The sequence below is a fragment of the Anoplophora glabripennis genome, unplaced genomic scaffold (assembly GCF_000390285.2).
Source record: "Anoplophora glabripennis isolate ALB-LARVAE unplaced genomic scaffold, Agla_2.0 scaffold45, whole genome shotgun sequence".
NCBI lineage: Eukaryota > Metazoa > Arthropoda > Insecta > Coleoptera > Cerambycidae > Anoplophora > Anoplophora glabripennis.
In genome coordinates this window covers 991,578-1,003,631 of record NW_019416437.1, presented here as the reverse complement: position 1 = coordinate 1,003,631, position 12,054 = coordinate 991,578, and the positions used below count along the sequence as shown (strand labels likewise).

Here is a 12,054-nt window from a genome sequence, read left to right as displayed (position 1 = left end):
CTACTTTTAAATTTGCAATTTTCTATTTTTTGAATAATTTTTCTCATATCAAACCTGTTTTCAAATTGGCCATGACCAAAAACATTCCAAAAAATTATTAAAATAACTTGATTTTTTATTTATTTATTTATTTAAAGTACAATGTCCAACGGGACAGATCCCAGTTACAGGACAAGGTCGTACACACAATTTAAAATATACATTTAATATAAACAAACACAACAGGCAGTAATTAGAGTAGGAACAAAAATCCAATAAATAAACCAACCAATAACAAAACATGACAGGAAATATACTAAATAAACATTAAAATAGATAAATGCAAAAATACAGATCAAATTAAGCAAATAATTTCTTAATAAAATCAATTGAATGAAAAAATATATCAAGTCGATCTTCATACATTTGGTAATTAGTGATCATTTGATGGAGAGGGGATGCTGCAAGAATATTAGTACGAGCAGTTGGCAACTGCAATACGGAACTCGATCTAGAGTTTAATCTAGGAACGCGATATAAAATTTGAGACACCAGAGAAGGCGCATTCAGGGAATTGTTGACGATATTGTGCAGAAAGATCAGAGAGTGCATAATGCGCCTCCGCTGCAAACTAATTAAGTCGAAAGTGGACAACAAAATATCCTCTGGAATGCCACGAACCGGATAGATACCAAAACTGATAAAATGCAATGTCTTCACGTATCTCCGCTGTACTTTCTCCAACTGAGTTATATGGATGTTATAAATTGGGCTCCACACAATAGAGGCATACTCAAGCTTGCAGCGAACAAAACAATTGAACAGTGTATTCAATGTACGCGTGTTGCGAAAATCCTTAGAATTACGCAAGATAAAACCCAGGTTTTTAAATGCAGATTCAGTTATTGCTTGAATATGCGCGTCAAATGATAGATTACCACAAAATGTCACGCCAAGGTCATTGAATTGCGAGACTCTATTTAAAATAGTATTATCTAGAAGGTAATCAAAATGTAGAACATTTTTCCGGCGGCTATAGGACATAGTATTACATTTACTGATGTTTAAAGGTAAATGATTGTCCTGACACCAACGGTGTAATTTAGTTAAGTTATCCTGTAATCTATAACAATCAGATATTGACATAATCTCAATAAACAATTTAAGGTCATCCGCATACATTAGATAATTAATGTCAAATAGTTCAGTTAAGTCATTCATGAATATAATAAAAAATAAGGGCCCCAGTATGGACCCCTGAGGAACGCCTGACAATTGCGGAAACTTATCTGATTGGAAGCCTCGATATTGAACAAATTGAAAACGGTTGGCAAAGTAGGAGCGAAACACATTTAAGAGATCATCAGATACACCCACTGAATGTAATTTATAAATCAGCAAATCATGGTTAAGCCGATCAAATGCCTTCGAAAAATCAGTATATATCACGTCCACCTGACCACCCCTATCCAGCACCTCGGAAATATATTGTACCTTGTTGGCTAAGTTTGTCGTCGTTGATCGTCCCTTAACAAAACCATGCTGAAATTGAGATATATATTTTTCCACGTGAGAGTACAAGTGATTGTGAATGACTAATTCGAAAATTTTTGAAAAATTACTTATAATTGCAATGGGCCTGTAATTCATTATATTATTTTTGTGACCTTTTTTATAGATGGGACATATTCTAGAAAGTTTCCATAATTCTGGAAATACACCAGACTTGAGAATGGTATTAAAAATTATTTTCAACGGTTTAGCAAAAATTATTCCACAATCTTTTACCAAGAAGGCAGGTACTAAATCAGGACCCATAGTAAAGTTACCTTTAATTTTTTTGATGGCACGTATAATATCATCTTCAGATATTTCAGGAATGCGTAGTAAGTCATGATTTACAATATTATCACAGTTGGACAAAGGAGCAGAACTCTTGCCAAAAGCCTTCGAAAAATAGTCAGCGAATGCATTCACCACATCTGAGGGATCATCCAACATTATGTCATTATAACTCATGTATGAGGGAACAGACGTAGTATTTGCTTTAGCGCCAATATATGACCAGAAACGTCTTGGATTTACGCATAAGTCTTCTTCAATTGATACCAAATAGTCCCTATAGGATAAATGAATTAAAGATTTGACTTCAGATTTTAATTTTTTGAATTTATTATAATCATCAATGTTAGAAGATAATTTAACTTCGCCACAGTTTGTTTGATTTGACTTGACTTTTGTCAAGTTATTCTTGTCTGTAATAGTTTTTGCTGAAAATTTAAATAAAAATGCCTAAGGGATCGTTCAAATTATACTGAGGATTATTTTAATTTGCTTGTTATTTATGGAAATTGTGACAAAGTAATTTCAAGAACAGAGAATTTGCTGCTCGATATCCATAAAAACGAAGACCTTCACGAAATACATGAAGGCAATTTGTGGACAATCTTAAAAGCTTACGTTGTTTAAAACTTATACAGAATTAAAAAGTACCTATTGTTTACGATAAAAATACAGAAATAGCTATAAGAGGTTTGCTACATTTTCAGTCATAACTCCTTAGGTACTAATACTAAACTAATATAAACCCATATAATGGGTTTAAGAGTAGTAAATAATAATTCCAATAATAATAGTGTCGTCGACTTCCCATTATACATTGAAAAGCAAACGGATACTTTCTAATCATTTGTTTGTCATTAAAATAACATTAATGTAAATACCACCCTTACTAATAAAAGNGAAAAATAGTCAGCGAATGCATTCACCACATCTGAGGGATCATCCAACATTATGTCATTATAACTCATGTATGAGGGAACAGACGTAGTATTTGCTTTAGCGCCAATATATGACCAGAAACGTCTTGGATTTACGCATAAGTCTTCTTCAATTGATACCAAATAGTCCCTATAGGATAAATGAATTAAAGATTTGACTTCAGATCTTAATTTTTTGAATTTATTATAATCATCAATGTTAGAAGATAATTTATAACTTCGCCACAGTTTGTTTGATTTGACTTGACTTGACTTGACTTGACTTTTGTCAAGTTATTCTTGTGTCTGTAATAGTTTTTGCTGAAAATTTAAATAAAAATGCCTAGGGGATCGTTCAAATTATAATGAGGATTATTTTAATTTGTTTGTTATTTATGGAAAATGTGACAAAGTAATTTCAAGAACAGAGAATTTGCTGCTCGATATCCATAAAAACGAAGACCTTCACGAAATACATGAAGGCAATTTGTAGACAATCTTAAAAGCTTACGTTGTGTAAAACTTATACAGAATTAAAAAGTACCTATTGTTTACGATAAAAATACGGAAATAGCTATAAGAGGTTTGCTACATTTTCAGTCATAACTCCTTAGGTACTAATACTAAACTAATATAAACCCATATAATGGGTTTAAGAGTAGTAAATAATAATTCCAATAATAATAGTGTCGTCGACTTCCCATTATACATTGAAAAGCAAACGGATACTTTCTAATCATTTGTTTGTCATTAAAATAACATTAATGTAAATACCACCCTTACTAATAAAAGATGTTCAAGGGCGACTAGTTTTGTTAGTTGGTACATATTGGTCTTGTTAGACGTCTCGCTACCTCAGTATATTCAGTGTCCTGTACGTTTGAGAACCAAATAAATTTGTTATAATCGAGTTCGACATTTATTTTTAAAAAGCGAATTGTGCGGACCGAAAACATAACTTACCGTTATGACCAGTATCATAACGATAAACTTGCAAAAGAGTATACCATTTACTTCTCGAAAGGGAGTTTATAATTATCATCATACTTTAATTAATACGTGGGAACTTAGAAATGTTGTACGTTCAGAGAATGAATTACAGACACTTATCGTACGTCGCTCATGTAGAACCTAATCCAGTGGTTGGTTGCATAGGGTGACACTTAAATTGGAAAAACAAGAAAACGCCAAAACATTCCAGGAAAGGTTTTAATAACGATAAAAACAAAACAAACAAAACAAACAAAACAACGGCACCACACATTTCATTTACACGCGACAGCGTTCCGAGATTCAGGAAATGCGAGATCCATAGCAAAATTTGGAAAGACTTTATCCATTACTAAATTAACCCGAGACTCTAAAACTAAGTAGACTGCTCAACGTGGAACCCCAGGAAAAACTACCTTTTTTTCGAAGATCTCACCTGAATTCAACATCTCGATTCGACACGCCCATTTCTTAGGTCCAGAAGTTTCTGTTCTTATCTTATTGGTGGGCTCCCTGAATATCGGAACGCTTTGGTATAACTATACTATGTTAATTGACTGAATTTACAGTTGTCTAAATAATTTTGATACAAAACTTTCAAATAACCCTACACCTTCCTCTTGTGACTCCGTACATCAATACGGGACAGATTAGTCAATATCATTTAATGTATTCTTATAGCTTGGAAAATCTGCCTAAAAACCAGCTATTTGATCTATTACTATTTTCCTCACAACATTCAAACAACTTATTTAAATATCTTGGTATTCCTACGTCATTCGAATGCATTTCACGCGTTATTGGAAATATCGATTTTTTTTCCTTCACCATGAGTTAAACCGTCGCTAACAGATGGCCCAACACATGGCCCTGACGGTCTAAGTCAACTTGTTCAAAAACAAGTTTCATGAGAGCTTCTCCGAAGGACGGCCCTGCAAATTCATTAGTAACGGTGACAAAGTCACTAGTCTCTCGACGACTTTATGGCTACGTTAAACCTACTTGAAAACCCTTAACTTTTCAATAATTAGTGTTTACCGAAATATTTTTCTGAGTCTGAGTTTACCCATCAATTCCGAGAATTAACAAATAAACTACCACGCGTCTCGGCTTTTGTTACAACTTGTTATGTCATTGTCTTGCTAAAGGTGCGATTTCTTGTCGCCAGCTTCAAAAATGCTAGCCTTAAAAATGTAAATATAGTGAACTCAGTTTGAATTGCACAACGAATATAGTTGGTGGCAAGAGTATTTTATTCGTTGTAATTTTACAATATTCCATTTTATTGTGTACGATCGTACAGTAGAGAAAAGAAATACCGATGGACTCAATAAGTATCAGTTCAGTACAGTAGTGATATGAAAATCAAACGAAGTAAAATAAATACTATAATTTTCTGAAACACGAAGCGTTTCCACGTTATTGAAAGTTAACGTCAAGTAGTACCCAGTTTGAACTAACTCATATAACTGGCTGACGTCCCAGTCGATTCAAACTTTTCAACAGACAAAGGACGGAAATATCTTATACTACTGAATGACACAATGTCTCACAATGGATATACATTGTTTAAGAATAATAAACTGAACTACTTACTCCCTTGACAGGAATGAGGAATTGAATCGACAGACGAAACTCTTTCAAGACCATACTCCTTAAAATGGGAACACGTCGTGGATGATAAATACCCTTTACGAGTAGATAAACTGTAATACAGTTCGCATGCTAGTGGAATTTCTCAATCTAGCAGTGAGAGTGAAAATTCTCCCCTGAGATACGTCAATTCAAGGTGTATATAAAAAAATAAGTATCATATATCCCTAATCAGATATTTAATAGAAACAAACCATCTATTCTATACAATAAATTACATTAGGACTGATTTTATGAAGTAATAATTAGTTTAGTTAGTTAGACATACTTCAGGATGTTCAGAAACAAATTCAAGTAGCTTCCTCACCAAAATAGATCAAAATACCGTTGTTTTTTTTGTAAGTTTTAAGCACATTAGTGTATCTAGGTACATATTTTACGAAACACGTGTTGGNGATGTTCAGAAACAAATTCAAGTAGCTTCCTCACCAAAATAGATCAAAATACCGTTGTTTTTTTTGTAAGTTTTAAGCACATTAGTGTATCTAGGTACATATTTTACGAAACACGTGTTGGCTGTTCTTAAATACTTCTAAATCCTTGTAAATATAAATTCATTTGAAGTTGTTTATTGTTATAGTATCTATGTAAATACATAGTACACAAGGGTCACATTCGGTCTGTATAATTTCAACCATGACTATTTGTTGCGCGTTGCGGGTTGCCTAAATATATGACGTCACCCTAAAACAGTCTATTCAAGTTTGGAGTAGTAACCTTAGAGCATATACTACATAGACGAAGGACTCCGCGCCATTATTCCATGGCTAGAAATTTGGCCTCAATGATTTGGGATCGAGGGGGATTATCCCTCTTTATCCTGCCTAATCTCGTATAGGCCTGGGCAGCCTTCGTAGGTGGGCCCCATCCGTCGCCTACCCCGACTGCAAATGCGGCCGGCGTAGGCGCTTTGTGGGACCTCCTTTTGTCCTGGCTGGGCCCCGCCGGCTAGGGCCCTTTCTTCTGGCGCTCTTCTTGCTTCGCCGGCTCGTCTGTGTAAACCCCGGGGGTGGTGTTATGTTTTGTTAAAAAGTATAAACGCTGTATTCTCGCTCTATCTAATCTTCAACAAAGGATTTGCGTTAGCAATCACGTACCTGCGCGAGCGAGAAATATGGTACGCAAACCACAGAATACAATATTGTTATTGTTGTAGTGTTGTTGTTATTGTATTGTTGTTATGTCTTTCCAATTGACTTTCCAAAGTACTTCAGTAATACTTCAGATTACCTTTTTGCGTTCCAATAAGCTGGAATATTTTACTCTTAAAGTGTTCCTATTTGTTTTCCCCTGCCCCTCACGCACCACACCTTTACGAGTTTCTCTCGGAGGTGTTCCAATTTTTTAAGTTTAGAGTACGTAAAGAATAGAACAGTAGAAAATCACTTCAAGAGCATTTCCCTGACAATTGGAAAGCAGCTATTATAATCCTATTCCGTGCCCAAACTAGCTCTATCTCTCTCTATCACTCGTATAGACTGTAATAGGGATGTGCGATACTGCAGAAAATAAAGATACCTTATCTCGATACGGATCGCAAAAATCGTATCGATACAGTAAAATATCGTATTGAAAAACATCGATACTTAAAATATCGGTACATTTTCGATACAGAGTTACTGTGACAAAACAAATATGTGTTAATTATAAGATGTCAGCCCAGAAGCAACAACAGAAGAAATTCCATTTGAAAATTAGTTCACTTTATATGTTTGTAAGTATGCGAACATTTTACAACATCATAATGAAAACATATATAACAGCAATAAAAAATTGGGCGCTTTCGTTTTGGCAAAAATAGTACTTATTAGTACTATTAACTAATATCAATCAGTTCAGAGTAACTCTAAGTTGCTATTAGCAACTAATAGCTATTGTTTTTGCCAAATCGAAATGCCCTATTATCTGTAACCAGTAAACAGACGTGTAACATTACTGGATGCACACGAAGGAATATTATTTCCACTATTATATTATGCTGCTGAATAATAGGCGACGCTCGGATCGTACGGTTCCGATATACAGGCAAGAGTATCGATACTCGTAATGTATTGCATAGAAAATATCGATACAAAATATCGGACAAAAGTATCGATACTCTGAATTATCGTATCGTATCGCACATCCCTACTATGAGGAGTATGAGGTAGTGCACTTAAAACGTTTTATTTAACGTGGTTTCTCCAGTAGGCCTATTCCACAGGTCTGTTGTGATTCTGTTTAGTTTGAAACTATTGCATAATAACAGATAAGTATTAGCAAGGGTTGGACATGATAAAAGCGATGGAAATTTAAAAAAAGAATTTATTCGTCTGATCCATAACCTTCAAATACTTCTTCTTGCTCTTCGTCTTGATCTTCTTCTTCTTCATTCTGGGTGTAAGTAAATTGCGTCAATAGTGATGTCTCCTCGTTGGTATCAAACGAATCCTCTACTGTTGGTCTGTTGGTGATTCAACATTAGATTAGAACACGACCAGCCTTGACAATTTGTACATGCCAGAGAAATCAGAGAACAAGACAGTCCAACTTTTTTGCAACCACATTTAGCACTGCATGTCTTCTTACAGTTACAGTGTACTTATGCATATTATGACGATTACAACTTTTACAACTTTTTGAATCGTTATATCTAAGAAACGGTGGCTCTTAGGAAAGAAAAGTATCGATACATTTTTTATAAATAATTTTATGATCTACAATTTTTGTCAGAAGTAATTTTATGATAAAACTTACCGTTTAGCTGAAAATGGCGAAAACCCCATTTTTTTGACCTTTGACCTCGAGTAAATTGTTTTCCGAGTACCGGAACGATGAGGAATTTTAATATGTTATTTTTAATTGTTTTAAACAATTTTACTCACTTTCAGCTTGTAAATTTATGTACCTTCACTCTTATTTTTTGGTCTAATTTGACCGGCTTATGTGACCTTACTAACAATGCCATTACGAAATGTCAACGTGACAGTCGCCTACTAGATAAATTATAGTTCGAAAAATATTGAATCCTAAGTCTTGTAATTGATTTGAAATTATTTTTTTGCGCAGAAACCGTTAATTTTGCGAAAAAATTACAAGATACCTTTTGTGTTTAGAATGAATCAGGCTATCTGAATTTATTTTTTAAATGGTAAGATAGTAACAAAAAAAAAAGTTACTTATGAAACAAGTCTTATTAGGGCTTTTTATACCTCTTACAACCATAGGAGAAAATTAACAAATTTTTACTGAGTGCCTTCTCGATAGCAGAAAACGTCTACTTAATTTCATTCGTTACTTTTTTGGTATTTCAGAAAAAATTAAAAACTACTTTTTTGGCACCCTATTCTTCACAGGGGCTGTTCAAATGAAAGACCCACCTTATTTTTCCACAGGGAATCACCCTTGAATTTTCTCGCTTATTTATTTACACCCTGTATAGAAAATTTTAACTTGTAATTATTAATTCACGGCAATAGTGATTTTACACCAGAATAGCAGTCGATTGTGGTGTTTTATCAATATCTGGAGATTTTAGTCTCATATAGCGCCCTTTTTTTGGAAATGGAGCATTAAATATTGAAGAAAAACAGGAAAAAATAATAAAATGAGGATAAATAGCAATAATTTATTTGTAAAATTGTAATTCATATNGTGTCTGTGTGTGCGTGTGGTGAGGTGTTGTGTTTTTGTTTTTGTGTGTTTTGTGTTTTTCTGGTCATGTCAGCGTATGTGCGTCCTGGGGTTGTGTTTGGGGTGGGTAGGAGGGGCTGTCTGTGTGTTTGTGTAGTGTTTTGTGTCGTGTGTGTGTCTGTGTTTTGTGTTTTTGTGTTTTTAGCTTTGGGGTACTGAGGGCACCCCATATAGCTGGCGGGGTGTGGCCCGGCGCAATTTGCACACCTGGCGGGCGTGTCTTTGGCCTTTTTGCATACGTGCGTGCTGTGGTTTTCGCCACATTTTACGCACTTTGGCTCAGCTGTGCACCGGGTCTGGCCGTGGCCGAACCGCTGGCACCGGTGGCACTGTGTGGCAACCCGCTGCTTTCGCTGCAGCTCTACTCGAACCACGAGCGAGCAGCAGCGGGTTACCTTCAGGATGTCCTCCTGGTCCTGTGGGGCCTGAACTAGGACCAGGGGCATTTCCTGTTTATTTTGACGGCTCGCCATGCGGTGCACTATTGCGCCGGGGAACCCTTGTCTTGCGAGGTCGAGTTGGACCTCACTTGGCGAAACACCCGCAGGTATTCCGCGTATCACCACCCTCAGCGTTTTTTCTTCGCTGAGGGTGAAGGTGTGGTACTCCTCGCCTTTGTCTGTCAGTGTCTTTGTCAAAACGACAAGCGTGCTTCGTCCATATAGTATATGCTCTAAAGATCACTTCAAGGTCAAGAGCAGTTAGTTCCTTGATAATAGGAAGCAAACGCAGTTTGAATGAATACTAAAATTGGCATGGCGTGAAAGTATAACTGTATAACTGTGCTTACTCTGCTTACTGATCTATCTTTCTATAAGTTAGGCAACCCTGCGGACAACCCAGGTAACCTCATTTATTGAAATTGAAATTAACCATTGACCTTGACCTTTAAGTCAAAGTTTAATAGCATCTTCATGACGACACAAACAAAATGATAAGGATATGATGAAGTATACACCTAATGTTTACACTTTTTTTATGTAGATACACGTTTTAGATATTTACTTACGCACTTTTAATTTACAATTTTTCCCTGTTACTATTTTACAAAGTTAAATAATTAGATAAATATACTTAAATGACACTAACAGGAAGATTGGCTTTTATTACAGGTAGGTATAAAAGTAATATTAAAATGTACAAATAATGGGTACCTAATTTATTTCTTAATAACTTTAGGAGCTGGCTCTGGTATTGGTAGATCAACATGCCAGATATTAGCTAGGGATGGTGCTTTAATAGTTGCAGCTGATAAAAATAAAAGGAATGCGGATGAAACAATTAATGCCATTTCAAAAGAATTTAAACAAGAACACATTTCATTAGAGTTAGATGTTGGAAACTCTTCTAGTATAGATGAAGTCTTGGGGAAAATATTAGCAGAATATGGGAAGCCTCCTACAATAATAGTTAACTCTGCTGGAATTACAAGAGATAATTTTATTTTAAAATTATCAGAAGAGGACTTTGACGAAGTTTTAAAAATAAATTTAAAAGTATGCATTTTAAATTTTAAATAAATTTATTCTTATAAAACTGTTTCAGGGTACATTTTTAATTGTGCAGAAATGTGCTAATGCTATTATTGACCATGGGATAAATAACGCTTCAATTATTAATGTCGGAAGTATATCAGGAAAGTATGGAAATATTGGACAAGCCAACTATGCTGCCAGTAAGGCAGGTGTTGAGCGATTAACTAGAACTGCCTCTCTAGAATTGGCAAACAAGGGCATTAGATTGAATTCTGTATTGCCAGGTGTGATTTTGACTCCAATGACAACAGTAATTCCTGATAAAGTGAAAGCAAAACTTATGAGTATGATTCCCATGAGAAGATTTGGAGAACCAGAAGGTAAATTATACAAAATACTTAATTTTATGGTAATATATTCAAAAGTCTACACCTCAGTAGATGATTTTTTAATTGGGATATCCATAGATATATAAGATACATCTTATTCCGTTATTACTTAAAACTGGTCATTTAGAATATTATTCTCTCAGCAACTATCAAAATTTACTTACACTTATTACATAGATATATCAGCGTTTAGCAAAACGTACATTGGACGTTTTTAATTTTCTTTTCACCATATTACTTTCTTTTCTGAAAATGTTTGTGTTATTTCATTGAATAACATGACCGTTTTGCCAAGCATTTTTTAGATTTTTTAAATTCTTCCTTTCTGCATTTTCCCAATCTAGAATTTTGTATTGTGATCGAGTTTTTGATAAAATTGTTGTTACTGTATTACTGACTTGGAAAACTGCACCTATTTCAAATTTTCAGATAAACCTTGAAAATTTTATATACAGTGTGTTCCCGGATGGGGTACCACAATCTTTAAACTTTTTTCTTGTTGATTTTTTGAGGAAAAATTATACTTGATAAAATATTATGCTTGTCTTGGAAAGCCATTGGCAGTAATAAAAATAGTAGTAAAAAATATGTAAGCAATAAAACTTAAAAGAGTCCAAAAAATTTCAAAATGTGAAATTTTCCCTAAACGTCTTTAATTTTTGTTTTCGTTAAAAACTGTTAAGAAATGCTTAAATATGGGGTTTAATCAGAAAGGAACAAAAACCACATTTTGAAATAAAAAAAACGCCACAATTTTTAATTATTTTACATACCATATAATCACATGGATATTTCCTTATCAATGTCAAAGTCGACATGTTTATTTTTATTAATTGGTCACCTATTCTGTATATTACCTATTTTGTTTTTTTTTTTTTGAATTATTAAAATCAGTGTATTAAATTAGTTTAGTGATTTTTATTACATGCGAGGTCCTTTTTTATAAAATGAATAGTTTATAGTAATAATAATTATTATACTTGGTACTTATGTTTATATTCAGTGCCTAAATAACATCATCAACTTGACAAACATAATGTATTAATCCTCTACAAAGTAAAATTATTTAGTTAAGTCTATGTTAATAAAGTTTTCTTGCAGTGGTCTGTATTATTACAACGGATTTTCTTTCTATTT

The 12,054-nt window shown here is 34.2% G+C and overlaps 1 protein-coding gene across 1 annotated transcript in view; it reads left to right on the top strand.

Annotated features, from left to right (window-relative positions):
- The first annotated feature begins 9,938 nt into the window (after nt 1-9,938).
- LOC108917119 (estradiol 17-beta-dehydrogenase 8-like) overlaps nt 9,939-12,054 on the top strand; it is a 2,471-nt gene continuing 355 nt past the window's right edge. Inside the window, exons 1-3 of the mRNA XM_023454550.1 lie at nt 9,939-10,165; nt 10,233-10,549; nt 10,599-10,908. Coding sequence (XP_023310318.1) covers nt 10,132-10,165; nt 10,233-10,549; nt 10,599-10,908 — 661 coding nt within the window. The 5' untranslated portion in view covers nt 9,939-10,131. The remainder of the gene's footprint in view (nt 10,166-10,232; nt 10,550-10,598; nt 10,909-12,054) is intronic.